Source organism: Pelecanus crispus, chromosome 16 (genome assembly GCF_030463565.1).
Source record: "Pelecanus crispus isolate bPelCri1 chromosome 16, bPelCri1.pri, whole genome shotgun sequence".
Taxonomy (NCBI): Eukaryota; Metazoa; Chordata; class Aves; order Pelecaniformes; family Pelecanidae; genus Pelecanus; species Pelecanus crispus.
This window is the reverse complement of record NC_134658.1, coordinates 7,154,246-7,178,999: the sequence shown is the minus strand read 5'-3', so window position 1 is coordinate 7,178,999 and position 24,754 is coordinate 7,154,246. Positions and strand designations below refer to the sequence as shown.

Here is a 24,754-nt window from a genome sequence, read left to right as displayed (position 1 = left end):
CAGCGTCAGGCAGTGGCTGCCGGGGCATCGCCGCAGCTGCCTGCGGGGAGAGAGCGGGGTGAGCCCAGCGGCACGGCACGGCACGGCACGGCACGGCATGGCACACAGGACGCTGCCTGCCACGATAAAGCCTGCCAGCAGCAGCAGGCAGGCAGGCAGGGAGCTAACCTGCCTTGTCCCAGGGCAAGGAGGGGTTCAAGCCATCAGCTGATAGTTTTGGGAGCAAAACAAGCTGCGTTTGCTGGAGCAGGGACCTGGTCTGTGTGGCTGGGACATGGCGTGGCTGTGCCAGGGCCAGACCCTGCACCCCACAGGGTGTCCTGGCTCCCCTTACCTTCCCACAGACTGCTCAGCGCCTACCGGCTCCTGCGTTTCGGGGGGCACAGCCGAGCTGGGACAGTCGCCTGCCTCGATGGGGAACCTCCGAACCTGCGGTGCCCGCGGGGAGCTCATGTCCGGGCCCTGGACGTGTCTGACCGGAGAGGAGCGGGTGGGTGAGCCAGGCGAGCACGGGCCCCCCAGCAGTAGCAAAAGCACAGGGGGAAGATGGGGTGACCCCAGCCAGCCCCGTAACGTCCACACTGCCCACCTTGGGGGAGAGCCCCCACTCACCAAAAGGGCCTTCCAGCCTGTCCCCTGCCTCGCTGCGCGCCCGACACCCGACTGACGCAGCGTCGGCTGCATCACAATAGCACCCTCGGGTTTTAAAAGGTCCCTCTGTGCCACCCCGGGGTGCTGCGGGTGCTCCCGGGCGCTGAGATGCTGTTGCAGAGTCACAGCTGGACAAACTGAGGGAGCGAAGGGTCCCAGCCCACATGGAGGGGTTTTTGCTTGCCAATGGCTACCAGCTCGGCAGGACCATTGGGGTGGGGACGTACTCCAAAGTGAAGGAGGCTTTTTCCCAAAAGCACCAGAAGAAGGTGGCAATTAAAATAATCGATAGGAAGGAAGGCCCAGAAGGTAAGATTTGACCCCGAAAGAGCTCCAGGCTGAGGCACTGCCCCTCCCTGGAGGCTTTTAATTCGCAGCAGAAAACTGGTTTCCCAAACTCGCCACCTGAGAGCAGACTGGGGCGGGGGGGAATCCAGCAGAATTGTCTGGAGACCTCGGCCCAAGGATTAGGACGTGGTTAGGTGGCCGCCCCTCCAACCGCACAGATGGCAAAGCGCCGGCGGAGCCCAGTTCCCCCCTCGACGAGCATCCCTGGGGGAACGGTGCCAGGCCTAAGGCACCCCAGGAACGACCCTCCTTCCCTCCACCCCTTTTGATCGTCCCCCTGTGCTCGGCACTGGGGAGGCCGCACCTCAAATACTGTGTGCAGTTTTGGGCCCCTCGCTACAAGAAGGACACTGAGGGGCTGGAGCGTGGCCAGAGAAGGGCAACGGAGCTGGGGAAGGGTCTGGAGTCTTGTGAGGAGCGGCTGAGGGAGCTGGGGGTGTTCAGCCTGGAGAAGAGGAGGCTGAGGGGAGACCTGATCACCCTACAGCTCCTGACAGGAGGGTGCAGTGAGGGGGGTGTTGGTCTCTTCTCCCAAGTAGTTGGCGATAGGACAAGAGAAAATGGGCTCAAGCTGCGCCAGGGGAGGTTTAGATTGGATATTAGGAGAAATTTCTTCACGGAAAGGGTAGTCAAGCATTGGAACAGGCTGCCCAGAGAGGTGATGGAGTCCCCATCCCTGGAGGGGTTCAAAAAACGGGCAGAGGTGGCACTTTGGGACATGGTTTAGTGGGCATGGGGGTGTTGGGTTGATGGTTGGACTGATGATCTTAGAGCTCCTTTGCAACCTTAATGATTCTATTCTAGTTTTACTTTCACTGAAAACTAGTCCAGCCACCAAGCCAGGAAACATGAAATTATGACTCTCCCCTTAATTGGTTTAGTGATAGACTTGGTAGTGTTCGGTTTGTGGTTGGACTGGATGATCTTAAAGATCTTTTCCAACCCAAACAATTCGATGATTCTGTGATTCTACCCATCCCCTCTGCCGAGTCCTAGAGGGGTGCCCAGAGCCAGCAGCTCAGGGACGTCCCCATGAGCAAAACCCTCCTCCTCTCTTGGCAGAGTTTATTCAGAAATTCCTGCCCCGAGAGCTCCAGATCGTCACGCACTTGGACCACAGGAACATTATCCGCGTGCACGAGATGCTGGAGTCTGCAGAAGGGAAGATCTGCCTTGTGATGGAGCTGGCGGAGGACGGGGACATCTTTGACTACGTGCTCCACGCCGGTCCCCTGCCCGAGCCCCGCGCCAGGGAGCTCTTCCGCCAGCTGGTCGATGCCATCCAGTACTGCCACGACTGCGGGGTGGCCCACCGCGACCTCAAGTGTGAGAACACCCTGCTGCAGGGCCACACCTTGAAGCTGACAGATTTTGGCTTTGCCAAACTGCTCCCCAAGGACAGCCGGGAGCTGAGCTGGACCTTCTGCGGCAGCACGGCCTACGCAGCACCCGAGGTGCTGCAGGGCATGCCCCACGACAGCCGCAAAGGCGATGTCTGGAGCATGGGTGTCATCCTCTACATCCTGCTCTGTGCCCGCCTGCCTTTTGACGACACCGACATCCCCAAGATGCTGCACCAGCAGCAGAAAGGTGTCCCCGTCCCTGGGCATCTGGGAATCTCCAAGGAGTGCCAGAACCTCCTGAAAATGCTCCTGGAACCGGACATGACCCTGAGACCATCCATCGAGGGGGTCAGCAGGCACCCGTGGCTGACTAACCCCTGAGAAGGGCTCGCCCCGCTCTCCCCAAATGGAACATATTGTTTCTAAAATGATGATAAATTTGGAGGTCAGTGTTTCCCGTCTATCCAGCCTCACAGGTGGTCTGCCAGGCCTCTGGCTGGCAGAGACAAGGCCTGGTTCATACTTGGGCGTTTTTATCGGCTCACTCGAAAGCCCTCGGCCGTCAGCGGTGGGGAACGGGGCAGACAGGAGCTCCGAGCGGCCTTGGGCAGTGCCGGGCCACCTTCCCCAGTTAAGCAAACCTCCCCTGAGGCGGGTGGGAGGAAATGGAAATTTAAAGGCAGCCGTCCCCAGCCCGCAGGCAAAGGAAATGAGAACACCCGACACAGGCAGAGACTCTGTAGAATTCCTTTAATTGCTGTTAACTGCAAGTCTGTAAAAGGTTTGGAGAAAGTCATCGTTACAAAACTACCAGCTGTTAGAATTGTTCCTGGTTTTCACCCCAGCTAGAAAAGGCTCAGGGAGATGCAGAATAGTTCAGAACAGAGAATATTGCACAACCAACCAAATGGTTAATTTGACTAAAGAAAAAAAAAAAAAAAAGTGACACAGATGAGAGCGCTGCACCGGCCGCAGGCCCAGGGATCCAGCCACGACTTCTCAAACCCCGAGGGAACGCAGCCCCGAGCTCCCACCCCGACACCCCCACTGATGTCACCTACCCAACAGGTTTTCCTGCTCCTGCTAAATTTGAGCCCAGGACAGGGTGAGGCTGCAGCACATTTCAGAGGCTCTGCCAGGCCCACCGCACACCAAGGGGTAGGTGAGTTGCAGCTCAGTCCCCAGCCCTTGCAGGTTTTGCGGGACAGACACGCTCTCGTGTAAGAGCCTGAAGTCACCACTGCCACCAACCCTGCTGTGTGGGCAGCTGCGTTTGAGAATCTCCCCAAAGGGCAGGGGTGGGGAGGAACCCCACCAAAACAAAAAAACCAACTCTTCCAAGTGCAGCTAGGTGAACGCTATCCAAAACCAGAAGGAAACCCACAGCTCTGATGAAGAAGCCCTGGAAGGGGCAGAAGGACAATGGTAGGATGTATAAAACCACCACCCGAAAGGCCAGAGACAGCAGCGAGGGCTCTGTCCCCTTAGGGTAACTGTGTATTAGCAACATCCACTGAGGAACATCTCGTGACATTAGAAGGGAACTGCCCCAAAAAGAGAGGCCTCGGGTCCGAAGGAAGCATTGCAAGCAGTCACAGGGGGCTTCAGGGAAGGAACCCACGTGAGCACAGCAAAACTCGTGACCCCGCTGGCTGCGGGGCCTGGTGCGGGTGGGACACGAAGGGAGCCAGAGGAGCGGACAGACACGGCCTCAGGCGACTGGCACCACCCGCGCCCCGGCGCTTCTGCCTCCCCCCAGGCTGGGAGAGGGCCAGGCCGGGCCTCGGTGCCAAGGCAGAGGGAGGTTGAAGTGGTCCGTGGGCCGGCCTGGGGCTTCGCAAAGGCTGAACTGGGCACCACAAGGAAGGGGTTCTGCTCCCAGGGTGACCCAAATCGTTGCCTGCCCAGGAGGGCTCAAGTAAGAACAAGCCACAAATACTTTGCTTGGAGAATTTAACTCGAAGTACACAAAACCCAGTGGAGGAAGATGGTGCAGCTGCAAAGGGGGAAGCAGCAGGCCTTGGCTCTTAGAGGAGCTGCTGCTCTTGCAGTAGGAAACTGGAGTTGCCATTAGAAAAAGCTTCTAAGACGAAAAGCCAGGCAGAAGCTCAGGGTTTGGTAGGAAGTTTGGCTCCTTCCAGCACAGCCCAGCTTCAGGTCAAAGCCACAAGCCAACTGCCTTTCTTTGCAGCGATGAGTGCCACGGCAGAAGGGGCTCCTACAGCAGCATCTCCAGTCCCCATCCACTCCCTGCATGGGGGCTTCCTCCCGGAACGGCTCGGCCAGCAGCACAGAGCAGCGAGCGAGCAGGTGCAGCTTGCGTCCAAGAGCCTCCGAACTGCCGTACCGTAGATCACGCGCGCGCACACAAGCAATCAGCCAGCTGGCAGTCCGGCGGCACCAAGCAATCCTGCCAGGTGTCCAAGTGCCCAGCTCACCCCGCGGACCCCTCACTGCGTCACATCCGCCTCTACCCAACGCTTTCGGGGCAGTCAGTTTTGGCTTGGACAGTCTCTAGGACCTACTGAGAAGATGAGCTCCCTAGCAGCTAAGTGTACGAGTGAGCTCCTGCATCCTCCTCTTCCAGGTCTGAAGGGGTCACTTGAGTTGCCCACAGGATTTAGCAGGAATGAAACTCCTCCAGCCTGGAACTGCAATCTGCAGCACAGTTACACACAAAGGAACAGCCAGCCCGTGATTTAATTCACATTCGGTGGTGGAAATGAGCCTGTGACACACACTGGAAGCAGATGCTTTATTCCCAGTCTTCCCACTCTTCATCCTCCAGCTGCAAACAAGAGCAATATCCCTCAGTTTGTTTCTGTAACTCAACAGCCATCCGTCAACAGATCCTCCTGCCCGGGGCACCTGAGTCAGCACAAAGCCTGACATAACCTCACACTCCCACACCCTTGCAACAGGGATTTGCTTGCTCTGTTCACCTTGGGGAACTTGCACACTCATCCCTCTTTAAGCACGTCCAAACAGCCACTCTCTGCTCCAGCTAACACCCATGACTCCCACGGCGAGATCCCAAGCCCTCTGAGGACACAGGCTTAGCAAGTCGCACCTCTGAGAAGCCTCCCACGAGCTCTCCAGGCAGGCAGCTGCCTGCTGCAGCGCTGCCCTTCCAGGCCAGCAGCACCCACATCACGCTGAACCGTTCTGCACAGCCTGGGCTCCAGCACAGGGGCTGGAAGCGCAGCTCAAGCCCAGGGATTTGCCCTCTTGCTGAGGCGCTGCAGTCTCTCCCCACCTCCCAGGGGAAGCACCCAGCAACGGCAGAGCTCATGCAGCATCACCCCAAGGAGTTGCTGGTGGTTTCTGGGAGCAATCTTCTTGCCTGTTTGAGTGAACACCTCCCCTCGACTCACCTCCCCAGACACTTCCACCTTCGAGAGTGCCAGCTGCACCTCCTCTTCAGTCATGTCCAAATCAAAGTCCTTTTCCCAGTCCTCGCTGATATCAGTGCTGGAGCCTGTAACCACAAACACCCCGACTGAGCCATCAGAGCTGCACGTGCTCTCCAGGCACTCTGGCCAAAGCACACAGCTGCCCAAGCAGGCCCACAAAGCCCTGGCATATCATGAGGCTCAGCTCTACCGCAGCCTGCCCGAGGAGAGAAAGCCTCCCCCATCCCCAGGAGCAGGCTGTCAGCTCGCCAGCAGAGACAGGATGGGCTGAACTGCAGTTCCCTCGCAGCAAGGGCTGGTTCAGAACAAGTGGGAGAGGTGAATGCTGAAACATGTTCTCCTCTGGCCTGGGAGAACTAGGATGTGTCACACTTCAGTCACACAGAAAACACAACAGATAAGGAATGACAGGAGAAACTTAGATATAGGGACTGTCATACTCCCAAATAGAATGAACCACCTCCCGGGGCAGAGGAGCAGCAGGGACGCTCCCAGGGGTGACACAAAGAGGGAAGGAAACACCACGTTCCCTACACAGCCTACAGCCTTGCCCTGGCATCCGGCAGGCCAGGGACCAAACATCTACCCTGTTCAGCTGACGGACTTTTGATTTCTTGTCTAATTCCATTCTGCTCACAGACCCAGTTCACGATACTTGGCCACCTTGCTGGATCTTGGGTTACTTCCAGTGGCTTTATAATCCTATAACCAACATAACCATTATTCTGGGAGACCTGCAGCAGGCTCTGCTGAAGGCAGAATCCCCTGCAACAAAAGGTTTGTAACTAGCGTCAGCGAGAGCTGCGACACGTCCCTCCTCACGGGCCTGGAGGAGTCCCACCCGCCATTCTCCTGAGGCAGCACCAGGAACGGGGCTGAGGAGAGGGCTCAGGCCAGAGCCAGCTGCGGCACTGGCCCAGCCACCTGCCGAGAGCAGACCATCACCATCTAATGTGACCAACTTGACCCTGGCCCAATGGCATAAGGATTTGTTTCCACTCTAGTTTTGGCCGTTAGACAGTCTTTGGATTTAACCTTCCTGGGTGATTTTGGCAAAATCCCTTTTCTCCTCCCACATCATCACAAAATCAGAGCCCTGTCCCCACAAGCTGCCACCCCCAGCAGGTTTCCAGGCCCTGTGCTGGCCCCACATACGCACCTTTCTTGCCATTGTTGGAGGGAGTGGATTTCCCGCTATCCGAGTTCAGCTCAAAGACTCGTAGATCTGTTGGTCCTTCCTCTTTCAGAGTCTCTGTCCTGCCCTGGGCTTTGCTTTCTGCCTCTTTGAGCTCTGTAACAGCCGGTTGCTCTGAGGATGCTGCTGACTCCCGGGCAGGTGCAGAAAGATGAGCAGGTTCTGGGGGCTTTGGCAGGGAGCTCTGCTTTTCTGAGGTGGCCTCCAGCAGCCTCTGAGAGAGGTCTCCGGTCCCAGCTGGTCGTGCTCCAGTCTGTAGCTGCGCAGCGGGCACAGAGGCAGGGTTTGCAATCTGAGTCACAAGGGAGATGCTCTCACTGCTCTCAGAGGGGCTCCCCTCTGCTGGGGCCGGCTCCGGAGGGAGGACGGCCCAGCTTTCCTCTGAGGGTCCCTTGTGAGCAGTGGGGTGGCTTCCCTCCAGGGCTGCAGGGGCAGATTCTTTCTCTGCTGCTTCTGGAAATTTCACGTTTGCACAAGGCAGGGGTGACATCCCCAAGAACTCCTCTGTAGGAAGGCAGAAGAGAAGCGAGAGACATTTCAGCAAGCGCAGCAGCAGCTGACAGTGCAGCAGGGTTGGCTGCAGCTGGGCTGGGAGCTGAATTTGTGGGAGCAAGGAGGAGCCACCACCCCCTCTAACCGAGACCTGCCAAGGTCTGCACGAGCCCTCCCACAGATCCCCAACCACCTGACCCACCTTCATCCTCTTCCCAGCCCGGCTCCTCTTGGTGAATGCTCTGCTCCGCTCGCTGCTTCAGAGCCTCCCTCCGGGCTTCATCCTGCAGGGAATTCAGTGTCAGCAATGACTCACATCCCCAGTCCTTTCTTCCCCCAGGCATTTCAGCGTCAGTGCCAACAAGGACACAAACAAGGCAGTCCAGATCCCTGCTTTTCCAGGAAAAGGATCTTCTGCCCCTGGTCTGCCCCTTGGCTGGCGTGCCTGCCCACTGGGGGAGACACCTGCCTCCTGACCTACCTGCTCCAGGCGATGCACTTTATAGAAGTAGCGCTGCCAGAATTCAGAATGGGAGACAGCCGCTGGGACCTGGGAGTGACACGGGAAACACCATGAGTCACTTCCGAGGGAGGGCTGCGGTTGCTGTGTTGCTCCCCTCTCCTCCCAAGCCCTGCTACCCTCATAACCTGCGCAAGGCACCTGCGTTTTCAGGTGCACAGAGTTGGGACCAAGCCTCAGGTACGCCCCGGCAGATGCTCAGACACGCATCAGGCAGCTACAGAGGAACCGTTCCAGGCCCGTGACAAACAAGCAGGGAAGAAGAATATAACATGCTGCCTAATATCCCTGTGGCAGTTTACCATGTAACCACAGACCTTTCTACCACCAACTCCAGGGCCCGAGCAGCTCAGGGCTTCCCCGTACCATATCCCAAGTCAGAACTTGCCCACTACAGGAGCCGGGCAGGGCCTTACCATTTTGGTGTAGAGAGCCCGAATGGAAGGGCTGGCTGCCAGCAGCTCCGCGATCTCCCCTTTCTTCTCCTCTAGGTTAAACTGAGAGAGCCAGGCCTCAAGGAGCTCAGCAGGGCCTGTACAGGACAAGCGCAGAGATAACAGTCTTTGGCACAAACAGGGCAGGAACAGTTTTGGGAAGTTTCATTGGAAAAATACTATGGACCAGATCAGCTGGGGTGAGCAAGGGGCAAAGGAGAGAGACAAAGGTCTCCGAGCCCACCCCACGTCACGGGTCCTCTGTCAGCGCAAGGCCACATAGCGCCAACTGTAGCGGCAGTTTAAACTGACCCAGCAAACTCCCAGCCTGAGCTAGTCCCCAACACAACAGACAGATCTGCTCTCCATAAATGGTGACCCCGTCTACAGCCAAGCCAGCAGGCCCGCTGACGAAAGGCTCTGGGCAATTCAGGATGCCCCACAGACCCCACGCAAGGGCTCGCTTGACTTGGCAGTGCTGCCAAGCCCCCCCGTACCATCAGGTTCATTGCAGTAGGTGGCTGGGTCTGACTGGAGGCTGTAGAGGCGAGCCTGGAGGAGGAAAGATGCACAGGGCAGAGCTGTCAGAAGAGGGGCAGCAGCAGAGCCCCAAGAGCACAGGGCCCGGGACTCCACATCCCAGAGAGAAGCTCCGGGAACGGGACACTCACCTTGGCGCTGTCATAGGGCTCTGTGGTACCTGTGGGCGTTGCCATCAATGTTATGACATCGCAGTCAATGGTCTTATCCGGTGAGGGAGCAAATGTGTCCGAGATGACCCCCAGGAAGTCAGAGAGCCCCTTCCTCACCTTTTCAGTCGCACCTGAGGAGCCTTCTGTCCTCTTGAAAAGAAAAGGCAGCACAGTGTAAGTAGCAGTACCTGCAGCAGCAGGACAAGTCTCAGTCTTTTCTGGACAGGTTCCTTTAAGGAAGCAGGATGTCTCTCCCTTCAGAAAGTGCTAAAGAGGCAATTGTGTGGCCAGCTCTGGGCTAGGAGAAGGGTGTGGTGGCAGGCACTAGCCTCAGGTGGCAGCAGGGCAGGCAGGCCTGGTAATACGTTTGTCAGGAACTGAGCCTAGGCTTTGAGGGGAAGAACACAGCCAGGTTTGGGGACTGGCTACTTTTGGGGGTTGGACTGCCACAGCGGCAGCTGTGCAGGGCTCAGGCTGACAGCTCGTGCAGAGATCCAATGTCATACTACAGCCACACTGCCAGCATCCCACCTACATGGCACACCGGGAGAGGGAACACACAGGGAACTTGTCTCCACTCGTCTCCAGAGGTTTCCCACCTCTACAGCATGGAAATACCACGCAGTGCACAGCACCAAACCTGCACCAGGGAGAAAGTCTGAAACCCAAAGCTCATGGTCATATGTTGGGGTTTGTTCAGAGGATCATGTCCTCAGAGGCTATGCACCCCCCACTTTGCTTTCTACGACAAGAATCCTGCTCTCTTACTCCTATACTCACTGCCAGCTTGTCCTTGACCACACTGGCCGTAGCAGCAATAGTGCAGGCTGTGTCATGCTGCACAACTTGAGTAAACTCAGCCAGGTCTCGTTTCATGAATTCCAAAGCTTCTGTGGACTGTAAGAAGATGACAGATAGATTGTGCAATCTTTTTGCTCTCCAGCAAAGCCACGGTCACTATGGGAACACCTGGTACGTTACAAAGATTAAAGTGCAGGAGCTTTTAACCCAGCTGAGCCCTTACCCCAGCTCGTGCAATGGGTAAGACTGTAATAACCACAACAACAACGGGAAACAGCTACACCCAAAGCATGTTACAGTGGGGGGAGTTTAAGCTAAAATAGGAAAAATACAGGTTAGAAAAAGCCTTGTTCGGAGTTCTGTGTATAATTAACATAAGCAATGCTGTCACAGGCAGGAAATTACACATCAGAAAGCGATGCTACAAACACATGCCCTCCCCGCTCAGGTGGTGATTTTCACATCATCGGAGCCCAACGCTGCTCCCCTGAGCCATAAGATCCCAGCGGGCAGGTGCCCGGCTCCCAGAGTTACAACACACACATCCCAACTCCCTCTACGTGCACCCATCGGTCCCCTTCCTGGGGTCACGGGCTGCGCTACTGCTGCAGGCCCTCGCTGGGCGACAGGCACTTGCTAAGACGAGGCTCAGAAGGTGTCAGAGCCGCTGCAGACAAAGCCGCTGCTGCAGCTACGGCCCAGCCAGCCCCGCAGCAAGCGCAGTGCAGCCCCCGCGGGGAGCCGGCCAGCGCCGCGGCTCCCTCAGCCTGCCGACCCCTGTGCAGCGGGTCCCGGGGCCGCCCCGCAGGCCCGGCCCGGCGCCTCCTACCTTCTCCTTGACGGCCTGGTAGCTCTGCTGCAGCCAGCTCCGCCACCAGCCCGCGTCCTCCCTGCCACGGGACACGCGCGTCAGGCAGTTCTGACCCCACGCCCCGGCCCCGCTACGACCCCGCCCGTGCCTCGACCCGACCGGCGGCCCGGGCCCCACCGCACCGCCCCCCGGGGCTTGCCCCTCTCCCGGGGTCCTGGGCCTGAGCCCGACCCGTTCCCCGCCGCGCAGCCCCTCGGGGCCTGCCCCTCTCCTGCCGCCGCCACCGCCCTGGACCTGAGCCCGACCCGTTCCCTGCCGCGCCGCGCCGCCCCTCGGGGCCCACCCCTCTCCCGGGGTCCCGGGCCTGAGCCTGACCCGTTCCCTGCCGCGCCGCCCCCCGGGGCCCTGGGCCTGGGCCCGACCCGTTCCCCGCCGCACCGCCCCCCGGGGCCGGGGCCTGCCCCTGCCGCTGCCGCCCGGGCCTGGGCCTGGGCCCGAGCCGTTCCCCGCCACGCCGCCCCCCCGGGGCCCGCCCCTCTCCCGGGACCCCGGGCCTGGGCCCGAGCCGTTCCCCACCACCCCCTCAGCGGAGCCCAGCTCACCCCTCCGCCATCTTGGCGGCCTGACGTCACCAATATTTACCGACCCCTCACCCCGCAGGCCCCGCCCCCGCGGGCGGTGACTCGCCGTGACGTCACTTCCTGCCCCTCCTCCCGGAGGCGGTACGGCGGCCGGGCGGGCGCGGGGCGGGGCGGGCTGCGGGGGACGCCCGGTGTCGGGAAGGAGGAGCCGCCTGGGCCCCGCCGGCTCCCGGTCTCCACAAGTTCCCCGCGGCTCTGGGGGGAGGCGGCGGCGGCGGCGGGGCGGCGGGAGCCCTCCTGACGGTGTGCCGGGCGGCGGCGGGCGGCGGGAGGCCCGCTGGAGCCCTCCTGACGGTGTGCCGGGCGGCGGCGGGCGGCGGGAGCGATGGAGATGCAGTCGTACTACACCAAGCTTTTGGGAGAGCTCAACGAGCAGCGCAAGAGGGACTTCTTCTGCGACTGCAGCATCATCGTGGAGGGGAGGATCTTCAAGGCGCACAAAAACATTTTGTTCGCCAACAGCGGCTATTTCCGAGCCCTGCTGATCCACTACATCCAAGACAGCGGACGCCACAGCACCGCCTCGCTGGACATCGTCACCTCGGAGGCCTTCTCCATCATCCTAGATTTCCTTTATTCCGGGAAGCTAGATCTCTGTGGGGAAAACGTTATTGAGGTGATGTCCGCGGCTAGCTATTTGCAGATGACCGATGTGGTCAACTTCTGCAAAACGTACATAAGGTCGTCGTTAGATATTTGCAGGAAAATAGAGAGAGAAGCCGCTTTCTATCAGGCTGATAGCGGGAGCGCTAGTTCTGCGAGGGAGGGCCCCTCGTACAGCTCAAAGAGCCAGTGCTCTGCCTCCGTCTCTTCCCTGCAGGAAAAGGAGAGGATTTCGGATTGCCAGAGAGACCCTCCCTGCGGCGAGTGCAGCAGCTGCCATCCGCTGGAGCTCGTGGTCAGAGACCCCGTGAGCAGCGACTCTCCAGGCGACGTCAATTCTTCGCTGCCCAAGGGGGTGGAACCCAAAGTAGAGTTTGACTCGGATGAAGTAGAGGTAGAAGTGGGCGAACGGCTGCCGCAGTATCCGACTCCGTTGTCCCTCGAGCAGATGGAAGAGGGGCTGCACGGCGGGCAGGCGATGGACCTGGCCTGCAATAACTATCACATGAAACAATTCCTAGAGGCCCTGTTGCGCAACAGCTCAGCTCAGAGGAAGGATGATGTGGTTCATCACTTTGTCCGGGGCTTTGAGGGTAGGCCAGAGGATGCAGGGGTAGCCATGAGTTCCATGATGGACATTCACAGCGACTGGTATGGTGAGGACACAGGTGAGAGGACTCCAGGGGGGTGTAGTCTGTATAATTGAGGAGGAAACCGCTTAGTTGTGCGACTTGCTTTGTTACTCTCGTTCTTGTTCAGGAATATATTGCTGAATATTATGCCGTAGCAAAATAAACTATTGTTCTGGACTTCAAAAGAAAGCTGTACTCCTTTATTCAGTGCAGCGCTTGGGAGGTAAGTATTTCTCACAGCTTTTACAGTCTCTTTGAAACAGGTCCTGGAGCTCGGTGTTGGTGACGCTGCCTTAATAAACAGTCTCATTTGGGACCTTGTTGAATGGCAGGAGAATTTTTAACAAGAACCTTCCTCTCATAACATTAGTGTTACAGAGAGCGATCGGAAGGATAAGTTGAGCTGCCACAAGAGGGATCTGCTGTAGAACCTGACAGACCAGAAGTAGCTTATTCCACTGGAGCTGCCGCCGGCGCATTGGTTGCTGGATGACAGTTGTTTGCTGTTACTTGCTTTGAACTTCAGAAGGGCAGAAAGCAGTTTTACTCAACACTGAGTGATAGCTAGAAATTCTTTAAGAGCACTGAAGGCTTTAAAATCTGTGGCATTGCGTAAAGACGAGACTTAACTTTTTACCTCGAGTCAGACTCGCTTTTCAACTGCTGGTCACCTGGGGTTCCGCTCCTTCCCAAGCCCAGCGCCTGTTGGGATGTCTAACCCTGGCAGGAATGTCTCCTAGCAGCTGCGTTGGGGACCTGGAGAAGAAGGTCATGTCCGCATGTGTTTCTCCTGAAGTAGACAATAAGGATTTGGGCATTTTATCTGCATACGGTAACACTGGTGCACAACTTGCCTCATCCAAACTGCCTTACAAAGATGGGATGCAGCTCTGACAAATGCTGCAAGTGCCATAGCCGTTCAGGATGTGACAAATGCAATAATGGTGTGGGCAACAGACAGGAAATCTTTCACTGAGTATTTGACTTTAGATAGCAAGCTTACATTCATGTCATTTCCAGCTCAAGCATGCATGTGTGATCTTAAAGCCAATAAAACCAATACATTCTCTCACTGCTTTAAAATAAGGAATCGGATAAAATCACATATCCAGTCTTACAGTCACCAAAAGACTGAAGTTATCAGAACAGAGTACTGTTACCAGATCATGCCTATGGTTTTTGACATGTAGCAAGGCAAGAGCATCTAACACACAAACTTTGCTTACTTTTTTCCCTCTTAAAATCTTCAGACTGTTAATCATTAAAAGGGAAATGCTTCTAGAATTTGATAGATAACATCAGGCGCTATGACAACATACTAGAAATGTTAACAGTAGATGTTCTTTAAATAGGAGTGGGGGAAAAAAACCCCAAACATTGCATTCAGTTACGTTTCTTTGCTAAAACTGACCAGCGTAAGCATTTAGCAGAATGGAAGTAATCTCTTTGCAGCTTTTAGTGCTCCTGCTATCTTAGCATTTTCACAAGACACCAGGAATGAGAAATACAAAGTCCTGATAAAAGAGTGGTTCTCTCACGCGTTCAGGCTGACAGATGAGATAAATGCCACTTACTTTCAAGTGTCCGTATCTGTTCCAGTCATCCTGCTCCCCTTTACAGCTGCTGGAGAGTGAACGGGCTCTAGAGAGCCTGGAAGCAAGGCAGGTCTAAGAACTGCTTTCTTTTTTTTAAATGGAGCTGTAAATGTCCAGCAGGGATTAGCAATACCTCGTGAAGGTCCAAGACTGGGTGAGGTGGATTTCCCTTGATAGCCACACGTTAATACTAGCCGCTCCTTTTTTTGAGACTGGCTTGGACAAACCTTAGTGCAAGGAATGTTCTACAGCCCCACCTACTTTGGTGTAATTGTTAAAGAGCTCAAGGCTTGGTATGCAAACACTTTCCTGAACCACGACCTGAAACAGGGAAAACTAATCTTTTAGTGTAACATCTCGACCTTTATGTTGGAAATGAACCTCGTATCTGGGCTGAAAAACTTGGCAATACCCATGTTTAGTAAAATGTGATCTTCAAATTTAATTCTCTATTTTTGCATCTGACTTCATAAATTACATATTACTTGTGTGCATGTAGTCTGATTTTAGGAGAAGTAAAATATCATCAGCAAATGTACTGGAGTCCTTCATCTTGTTATGGCCAAAAGAAAGGCTAAAGTGAATGGCAGTAGAAACAAGCATTCATATTTTTAGATGGGTTCCCCACATCTAAATTTATGCACATTGTAAAAGCATATGGGAAACATTGCACTACTTCTACCTGTAATTTGTGTTAAAGATTTTAGTTTCTAATGCTGTTTAACGCTAATGGTATCTTAAAAAAAAAAAAAAAAAAGGAGACTTTCTACGGCTGAGATAGTGCAGAGACCCCACTGCGCTAAAAGCAAATTTTTGGCACTTAATTAAATGGCTTCTTAAAATAAAATTAATTTGTTTTTCTGTTGTGAGCCAACTCCCTTGGAGTATCAGCTATGTAAGTATAGGCAAGCTGATTTTCAAGGGACTTGATCATCTGCAGCTGCACGAATGTCTTCTGAAACTGCACAACCTACAGAAATTCCAGGTAAGCACAATACAAGAGGAGGGGAAAGCCAGTTATCTTGACTCAGGTTTACAGCAAGGAGGATAAGAAGGCAACATAGCTAACATTGGTGAACTGCCTAATCTAATGCACTGTGTTTTCTTTCAAAAGGTGATGTGTTAGTTGTGCCAATCAAGCTTCACAAATGTCCGTTCTGTCCCTACACGGCTAAACAGAAAGGAATACTAAAACGGCACATTCGCTCTCACACAGGTGAGAGACCCTACCCCTGTGAGACGTGTGGGAAACGTTTCACTCGGCAGGAACACCTTCGGAGTCATGCTTTAAGTGTAAGTTTGAAAGAGTGTATCTATCAGTGAATTTTTAAAAGTTTTTGGCGTTTCCCGATCGTATTTCCCAAAGTATGTTGGAGAAAATTATTGTTGCCAATGCGAGATAAACTTTCCTAATAATAAGTTTAAGCCACCGACAGTTCAGTGAAGTTCATTAGTGCTTATGTAGCCCCAAATCCTTTTCACTGGAGATGTGATGGGATCATCTGCCCTTTAGCTTAAGTGTAGATGTTTTTCTGTTCTAGGAATATATGCAAACCAGCGCTCCAGAAGGAGCTAAAGCAAGAAGGCAGATTGCCTTTTTTTACCATAGTGTTTTGTTTTTAACTTCAGGTGCATCGCTCAAACAAGCCGATTATCTGTAAAGGTTGCAGGAGAACATTCACGAGTAGCCTGTCTCAAGGATTACGACGCTTTGGCTTGTGCGACAGCTGCACCTGCGTGACCACTACCCACGAGGACTCGATGCCCATTAACCTCAGCCTAATGGAACCTTCATCGGAAGGCCAGGAGAAGGGCGATGCTGATAACGACTGGCCCATCTATGTGGAGTCTGGAGAGGAAAACGATCCAGCTGATGACGACGATGCCGATGGTGATGACAAGCGGGAAATCCACAGGAGCTTATCGGACCGAGAAACACTTATGTAGCAGAGAGAGGAGGGTGGGAGCACTTAAAGTGTGTCCCCAACAGTGGTCGGTCTGCGACAGAGAACTGCGTGTTGGCCCAGTTAGTGAGACTGTGCCGGTTTTTATTAGTCCATTTTTTAATAGAAGAGTGGGGAGAATTGGAATTTTTAATACTTTTAAGTTTTCAGTGCTGTGCACCAGAAATCTGTGAAGAATCTTCTGTCTGGGGTTCACAGAGGTTGTACTTGAGCAATTTCCAGTGGTGTCTCTGCCTCCTAATTTTGATTTTGCAGGTGGAACATCTCTGTTTTGTTTTGATAACAGGTTTCTTCAAATAATGCTGTCGTGGTCCTTAATCCCTGATCTGAAAGGGGCACCATCTTCTCTCTGAAGATTACATTGAAAGAAATGTAGTTTTCATCCATTACCTTGGACTTTTCTAAACTAAGTTGTGATCCTTCTGTATTAGGACAGTATTATCTAAATTGTAAACCTTAAGTGTTTGCTTAGACTGGATTTGACCTGGAAACCAGGGCAGACAAACCAGGATAAGAAAAAACATGCTGCTGCTGAAAGCATAGACAGTAAGAATAAATATATTTCACGTGCCCTTAATTGCAGGTATTTAGGGAACAAGCTTCTCTTTCTGAATTGTTTTTACTGCATCTTCCTCTCTCAAGAGCTCGGACTACAGATCTTCAGATGTGTCTTGAATGTCATTTAGACATTAGTAGTCTTGGCTTAAGAAATAATAAGCACACGTTATGGTGTCTAGTGTCCTGGTCTCTCAGTTTAGACTAAGCGAACTGCCCAATTCTCTTCAGCTTTTTACAGTAGGAGTTAAAAGCTGTCAGTCAGGTTACTTGGGAATTCTGATTCTGGTAGATTAAATAGCCAGATTCACAGCTGGTGTAGCTGAGGAGCAGTTAAATATAAATATCTGAGCTATGCATATAAAACAGCTCTGAATACTCTTTTTGAAGCAATTGGGTAGGAAATCTCAGAAATTTTTACTAGCCTCTTTGTATGCAAATCCTTTTCTTTCTCTTTTACTATGTTTTCTTTTAGTCTTTGGTGATCCTTCTCATGGTTTATGTTGTTGTGTGAATTTATCCAAGTACTGTTTTGTTTTGTTTGGTTTTTTGAAAACTTCAGTGTGGACCTCATGTTTCTTTGCTGGGATAGATAAAGGTTGGCTTTCAAAGGAGGTGAGATTTTTTTTTTACCTTTCCAGTACCAGGTTGATATAAGCTATCAAAAATCAAGCTGGGAAGCTTTAGAAGAAAACGCACCACCAACAGAAAGCTAACCTACTGCTTCCTAACGAAGAGACAAAACTGACATATACTGTGAAATGAGACTGTTAATGCTTCTTTGCTATGTTGTTCATAAGCGTGTCATGAAAAGGCAAATTGTACGAGCCTTTCTAGCTGGAGTAAGTGCTAGATCAGAAGCCTGTAGACAGACATGGCTGCCAAAGAATGAGCAGTTCCTCCCACTTCACAACGCTTCTTGCGGTTTTTAGTGTAAAGACTTTACACTTGGCAAACATTAGATGGAACCTAAAAAAACAAAGAGCCCTCTGATTTAACCGAGGTGGGTTTTTTTGCATAACTTGTGCTTTTATTTTACATACTGAAAAAAAACCAATTCAGCTTCTCTGTCTGCTTCATCCTACAGTGGAACGGCAGCCCTAGAGTGATGCGCTTGTGAGAGGTGATTCTGATGTCAGAAATGCAGTTAGGAGTCATTGCCAGAGCAGGTAGGATGAGGAAAGAAGAAACAGGCTGCTGCTCAAACAAGTCACTTTACTAGTGAGTCCTGCAAACAGCAGAAGGTAGAGAGGCTTGTTTTGAAATGGTCTGGTCTAAGTTCTCGATGAGTGCTGCCTTTGCAAGAAGATACTGGCATCACGTGCTACGTTTATTTTCTGTAACTTAAGTTGCGTAAGCTTTCAGTAGTCCCTGTTCCAGCTCATCTGTAAATTGGAGTTTGTAATAGCTGAACACTGTCATAGTGACACACATCATCATAGAAAAATCTCACCGGGACAATATCTTTAAAAAATGCAGGGCTCTATAGCCCCTATTTTAGTCATCTAAATTAAGACCATCAAAGAGACAACTCATGTAGCTGCCAGATTTGGAGCCGAGCTCCTTTGCAAATCCTGCTGTGGTTTTGGGTCCTTAGCACTTTCGAAAATCTGAGCAAAACGCGGGCTTGTAAATCTGGCCGGCACATTTGAAAATGCCACCTCCAGCCTACCGGGGCTAGTCTTTTGGACTGCTGCTCTACTTCTATTGAGTCCATCACACATCAGAAGGTATTTTTTTGGTATCTGCTTATCTGAGGTAGGGTGGACTTCTGCATGTGAGAACACCTGAAAAAGAATCACGGATTATCTGCGCGTGCTGGGAGACTAACTCGCTAATAATGAACGTGGGGTAAGAATGTAAATAGGGATCCAAAATGACATTTAGTAACCAGGCATCCCAATTTCTGGTCAGTCTAGCATGAAGATGCCACCTTATTGTAAATACTGGTAGAAGCCACTAGACATGGAATATCAGCTGACCGTGGTTCTGGCTAGTGCGCCACAATTACACTGTCAGATTTAGCTTCTCACGCGGCTGAGCCGTGCTGAGGTGCGGGCTAGCCGACTCTGAAACCGTGGGGACATTCAGAGCGGGGAAAACGAACCTCTCGCGAAAGTCTGGATGCAATAGGAGCTGCAGGAATGACTGCAGAGACCTTCAGCGATTTTACTTCAACCTTTCTTTGGTCTTAGAGATTGTTCTTGTGTGTCTTGTGCGTAGAGAATGGAGCTGTGCTAAGGTGTGTGTAACGCTGGGTAGGGGGGCGGGGAGGGGGGGGGTACGCCGTTCCCATTCCGGATTAAGTGACCCCCAAAATCGATGTTTCCTGTTGAACCGTCATAGCGTGCTGCTTTGTTTTCAGTGGAGTCCTTCAGCCTTTGTAGTTAAAGAGGATGTAGTCTGTCCACATTCTTGTGACCAGATGTTCATGTAAACCTGCTTGCTGTGCTTTCCACTTAGTTTTTGGATGTTTTTTCCTGAAATCTTTTATTGTAGATCCAGCCTCTACAAGCTTTGAGAAAATGATGTAGCCGTTTTAAAATATTCATATGGTGCTTAATGAAGAATCAAAAATAATGTTTTTAGGAAAGTTATTTCTAATATAATCTCTTTCTCAAAGTTTTTTAAAGGCCGTGCAGACTACGTATCTTAAAGTCTTAGCTCTACGTAATTGACTTTGTTTAAGAGTATACGTTTTAACGTACTTTTGCACATAATTGCACTGTATTTCACTAAAGGAATACATGCTGCACTGGTATTCGTAGTGCATTTAACCTCTTGGTGCAAGACCTTGTAAATCTTCCAAATGTGGTTATTTAATTTACTGATGTTTTGTAAGGCGGTTTCATAACTGAAGTCCTTTAGTCTAGTTTAAATGACAAATTCTTACAAACCGAACCTTATTTGTAGACGTGACTTAACTATATTTGTGGATCTTGGAGCATTCTGGAGCTTTTTGATTGTCTAGAAAATAAAGCTCTCTGAGAGGGTTGCTTTGATTTTTTACCATTCAAAAAGTTGACTGAGTAAGCCTGAGAGTGTCTAGATTAAGGTTCACATTTCAATTTCTGGGAATTAAAAATTAATATATCCATTTCTGGCGACAGACGCTTTGCAAGCAAGAATCAGATTCTGGGTAGGGAAGGATTAAAAGGATGCTGTCAACTTAAAACCCAGCCAGCTGGGTTTTTTTTAGAAAATCTTTTATATTATTAACCTGACTTTGTTTCCTTACCAGGTTTTGTAGTTTTATAATCATCTTAACTTTTTAAACTCTTTTTAAAGCTTTTCATTTTTCATGCTGGGTGAGAAAAATCCATGCAACTGGGAAGCAGTCACTGATCCTAGCTAGAAGAAAATGCTGTCAAATGCCTACAGTAAAATGCATGCGGGTGGGGGGAACAGCCTCCCAAATATTCTTTCTAGATAATTTTGAATTATATTGGATATTTCACAAACAGACTTCTTTAAACGTGCCATTACAGACTATGATATTTAAAACCTGTATTTACCTGTTGATTTAGAATATCCTGAATCAATGAAAAATATAATAACCCCTTCTCTCTTTTCACTGTTTTCATTTGAACGGTGAAATCTCTTCACTTGCATTTTATTGGAATCTTTAGGTTTATTTTTGTTTCAGAAGTGCCTGGGAATTACTCATATTTCAAAACTTTTTTTTTTTTTAAATCATTAAAACATTTTTGTTAGCACTAAAGATTTCTGGATCCAACTTAACTTGACAGTGCCCTTTAATGTGCACATAAAAACTGCATTTCTTCTCTTAAAGGCCACTGTTAACATGTCAACCAAATAACTGAAGACAGTCTGGTTTTTGCCTTTTGTTGGATTGTTTGAAATTCAGATTTTCTACAGGTCTAGAAATACTAGTAACTTGTAGGAGAATATAAAGGGCGTGAAGTTGTTAAAACCTTGCCGGCGGCTCCATTTATACACGTATGCGTGGTGTGCATGCCCACACAGAGCTGCTTTTAGGTCTGGAGTTAAGAGTTGAGATGTCATCAGCTCTGCCATGTGGGTCAGCGGAGCACTTTTAGTAAAACACAACCAGTGACTATAACAATTTTTTTGGTTTTTATTAAATGGTTATAGGCAGGTGTCTGGATACTAGTAAAAAAGAAAAAAAAAAAAAACCCCACCAAACAACCAAAAATCAAACCAAAGCAACCACCACCCCTCTCCCCCTGCCAAAAATAATCCCTCTCAAAACAGCGTGCTGTACACAGCAACTTTAAATGCCATCCCTGAATATCCAAAGGCAATACACCGGTCTTGAAACTTCAGACTGCCAACTGAGATGCAAAATATTGTAACTGTCAAAACATACGAGTCTTTACTTCTTACATGCTTTTAGCATAACCAGCTAAGTCCTGTGACGGCTTAGACGCACGTGATGTCCCATTGATCACGAGACTAGTGACGGGGTAAAATTTAAGCATATGTTGATAGTTTTGCAGAATTAGAAATCAAATCAGCTCTGAGAAATTCTTAAAGTTCTTCAGTGGCAAGGCTTATTTAAATTTTTCGCTGCTGGTTTCTTTTTGGGTTGGAGGGGAATTACGTGAACACAAATTTAACTTTAGAGCCAATGACTGCGTTACCGATTTTTCAAATTCTGTCTTGTTTGGTTGTTAATAACTAAGGTGTGTGAGCTCTGACCCAAACCAGTGTCTATTACTCAAACAAAAATAGGAAGTTTGCTTTGAAATCGTTTTCTTCTTGTAGTTGTTTGTGTTTCTAATACAAGGAAGATACCTTTTGTTGGTAAGTAGTAGCTATTGGTAGCTATAACAGCTGTTCCTAGATCACAAAAAAATTTTCATACCTCAGTCTTTGTAGACTTGGTGGAGTCTTCTCTCCTCCTGTAGGAAACTCAACACTGGAACACTTACTAAACTAAACACGAGTTAACACTTCAGGTGTTAATCAGATGCCCTGATTTTAGAACCTGCTGACTTGAGATACCAGCATGCAGACGGATTTATGGGTAGATTCAAGGACTTTGTAGATCTCCAAGCCCATTCCAGGATCTGTCCAAGTGAAAGCCAGTACAGTAATCGCACTGTATTATTGAACAAGATGCTGTGTATTTGTTGAGGCAGGAGCGGAAGATTTTCTTTTTCACTTTTGTAAACCAATGTGCGAACGTTGCCAGTTAATGCACTATCTCCACACAGATCAGTGGAGTAGTTCAATCAGAAGTAAATTGTCCTGAAATTCTAATTGGTACGATAACATTTTAATTTGTACCATCTGAATCTGATGTATGTGAAATTCAGTTACCCCGTCTTTCTCTGAATGTCCATCATCTTCTGCCTTTTTTACTGTTTTAACTCTTCTTTTGTTGTTTACTGAACTTTTAAACATAGCAGATTATGACTTAAACACGTGCTCCAGTACAAGCAAAATAAGGGTACTTTTTTTAAAAAAAAAACAAACCAAACCGGTATCCAATGTTAAGCAGATTATTTTGATGAGGAGTGCTAGGGAGTGAAAGAAGGGACTGATATCCAGTGCTCTGCTTCCACAGGTATTTGGGTTCCATGGGGGAAAAAGATTGCGTAAAGTTCTGAATCGTGGGTCTTTATAGTATTTTACAAAAGATAGCTTTGCAGCATTCACAGACAATTCAGAGCACAATCTGGGTAGCGGTGCAAACCCAGCAGACCTTTCCAGATTTAACAACTGGACATTTTCCGCAGCTCAGTAATAGGGAAGTTCCACTGATGTTTCACCGCACGCTGCCGGATCTGCAGGCATACTGGTCCTGACGTCCAGATGTCTGTGAGTGCATGTAACAGGGTGGGAGAAAAACAAATTGAACCAAAGCTGAGAATTAATGTGCGTCACCACCATACAGGCAATTTACCCTTTTTAAGGGGTGGGGATCAAATATTTTAAGTGCTTTTTGTAATATTTTTTCTACAGTGGTGCTTTACTGAATTTGTCTTTATTGTACGTTACATTGTGTATGTACTATATATGTTTATATGGTTGTATGTAGTCTGGTTCTTTTATCGTTAAAGAACAGAAAACATTAAATAAACACTAATCTCACAGTAAGTATACGTTTTTTCATTTTTTACATGAAAGGCGTGGGGCACCGAAGCCCTCATCCCCGCTCTCGTCTCCTTGGCTCTGAGGGCCACGGGGTTGTTGCCGTCCTCGGTGAAAAGGACTCTCGCTGTGGGAGAAGGAGAGCAGGAGCGCAGGGCAATCAAGGGAGACGAGAGGTCCTCAAAGAGCTTGCTAATGATTCGGGGACAATGAATTGTTTCGATCAAGGTCTAAGTCATCAACATAGATGAGCTGTATGCAAATACACCGCAATTTTAGGTGTTAAGGGAAGCTGGGTTGAAGATAAGAATGTGCCTAACAAAGAATTTAATGTCATTCTATTGGTACAGAATTAGGAATTTGGGTTCCTAGTATAGATGAAGCTACTGACAAGTCATGCTGAGATGCTTGTACAGCTGCTGCCTCTGTTAGCAGTGCCATCAAATCTCAGACTTTTCCTAAGTTGTAAACTTTGTTCAGAAGTTGGCCTGCTCAGCTACTGTTAGGCGTACTGGCAGATGGAAGAGTCCTCCCTGTACTCAGCATTTTAGGACAGTGCATTACGATTTCCTTTTCATTTTCAAAAATGAAGTGACCTCCTGGTGACCTGGAGGCTGGACAAGTATTTGTGTTTGCGCTAGAAGACACCAAGGATGCAGCTTGAGATCTTCATGAAGATAAGATTTATGAATAAGATTCATGAAGATTTAGCCTGGAGGAGGCTGAGGGGAGACCTCATCGCTCTCTACAGCTACCTGAAAGGAGGGTGTAGTGAGGTGGGTGTTGGGCTCTTCTCCCACGTAGTTAGCGATAGGACGAGAGGAAATGGGCTCAAGCTGCGCCAGGGGAGGTTTAGGTTGGAAATTAGGAAAAATTTCTTTACGGAAAGGGTGGTCAAGCATTGGAACAGGCTGCCCAGAGAGGTGGTGGAGTCCCCATCCCTGGAAGCGTTCAAAAAACGGGCAGAGGTGGCACTTGGGGACATGGTTCAGTCTGGTCTACCCTTGATTGGCTTAGAGTAGACTTGGTAGTGTGGGTTAATGGTTGGACTGGATGATCTTAAAGGGCTTTTCCAACCTAAACGACTCTATGATTCTATAACGGGACTGCAGAAATTGTGGTTGAGGCTACTGGCTTTGTCATGGGGAAAGCTGATGACAGTAAAGATGATGCCGAGACAAATGAACTAAAGCCACATGCAAGCTGTCAGTGTATCAGATGAAAACTGTAAACTCAATTAATTTCTGGTGTCTTGCTTATTCCCGTATCTCCAGACCATGTCTGCGTAACGTAAAAAGCTCTTTCACAACGATGGGGATATGGTCTTACCTTGCATACTCTGTATTCCTCACGGCATTATGTCCCGTAACACTGAAAAGTTTCCTGACATGGAATGATTAGCGACTCAGCTGTGAACTACTAAAAATTATCTATTTTTATGTCACACACACAAAGTTTCTTAAAAGCTCTTAAACAAACAACATGTTCTCAGAAAATTACTTTTCCTTTAAGAGGTATAACGCTATTTTGAAAGCAACAATTTTTGCAAGAGCATGGATTAAAATTCCTGCTGTTCACATTTTCTCATTAAATGCATTTTTAGATCCGGTGTAAAAAAAAAAAAAAAAAAAGGCACTAACTAATTCTCCAAGTATGGTACATTCGGATCCAGTGGAAAAAAATTGCAGCTATTTCTTCAATGGTAGAAAAAGGAAAGAAATTGTGTTGCTTTAGCCCAAGGTTATATGCAATTTTACTTATATTTTCAAAATTTAAAATAAAACCCTTGGTAAATGCACATTAGTCTACCCACAATTTGGGAAAAATCCACTGCAACTCCAACAAATTAATCTTGTGAATCAATGCATGTCAGTCTTTGAACTACGGTACTTCAGTTGTTCTAGTATACGCTCTTGAGTTTTCTTTGGCAAGAAATATGACTATATATTTGAAGTCAGAAAATATACCGTTAACTGAAGATTT

General features: G+C 49.9%; 3 protein-coding genes across 5 annotated transcripts; 2 read left to right on the top strand and 1 right to left on the bottom strand.

The window, feature by feature from the left end:
* Positions 1 to 815: 815 nt before the first annotated feature.
* On the top strand, positions 816 to 2,723 carry TSSK3 (testis specific serine kinase 3). Its single transcript, XM_009479323.2, has 2 exons — positions 816 to 960; positions 2,062 to 2,723. The coding sequence occupies exons 1-2, from the start codon at positions 816 to 818 to the stop codon at positions 2,721 to 2,723; spliced, it is 807 nt and encodes a 268-aa protein (XP_009477598.2).
* A 1,297-nt stretch (positions 2,724 to 4,020) lies between these two features.
* Positions 4,021 to 11,340, bottom strand: BSDC1 (BSD domain containing 1). 3 transcript variants are annotated; one of them, XM_075721880.1, is made up of 11 exons: positions 11,303 to 11,340; positions 10,719 to 10,779; positions 9,857 to 9,985; positions 9,068 to 9,238; positions 8,894 to 8,948; positions 8,379 to 8,494; positions 7,924 to 7,992; positions 7,645 to 7,726; positions 6,915 to 7,454; positions 5,717 to 5,820; positions 4,021 to 5,130 (listed from the first exon to the last, which is right to left on the bottom strand). In XM_075721880.1, exons 1-11 carry the CDS (start codon positions 11,311 to 11,313, stop codon positions 5,098 to 5,100), a joined length of 1,371 nt encoding a protein of 456 aa, XP_075577995.1. In that variant the 5' UTR covers positions 11,314 to 11,340; the 3' UTR covers positions 4,021 to 5,097. The 3 variants fall into 3 exon arrangements, with proteins under 3 accessions (XP_075577995.1, XP_075577996.1, XP_075577997.1); XM_075721881.1 differs by having other exon boundaries at positions 9,869 to 9,985; XM_075721882.1 differs by lacking the exons at positions 9,068 to 9,238; positions 9,857 to 9,985 and having other exon boundaries at positions 6,915 to 7,017; positions 7,054 to 7,454.
* Positions 11,341 to 11,647: 307 nt separating this feature from the next.
* On the top strand, positions 11,648 to 16,613 carry ZBTB8B (zinc finger and BTB domain containing 8B). The gene is made up of 3 exons (XM_075721861.1): positions 11,648 to 12,612; positions 15,286 to 15,464; positions 15,801 to 16,613. The coding sequence occupies exons 1-3, from the start codon at positions 11,667 to 11,669 to the stop codon at positions 16,116 to 16,118; spliced, it is 1,443 nt and encodes a 480-aa protein (XP_075577976.1). The 5' UTR covers positions 11,648 to 11,666; the 3' UTR covers positions 16,119 to 16,613.
* The last annotated feature ends 8,141 nt before the right edge of the window (positions 16,614 to 24,754 follow it).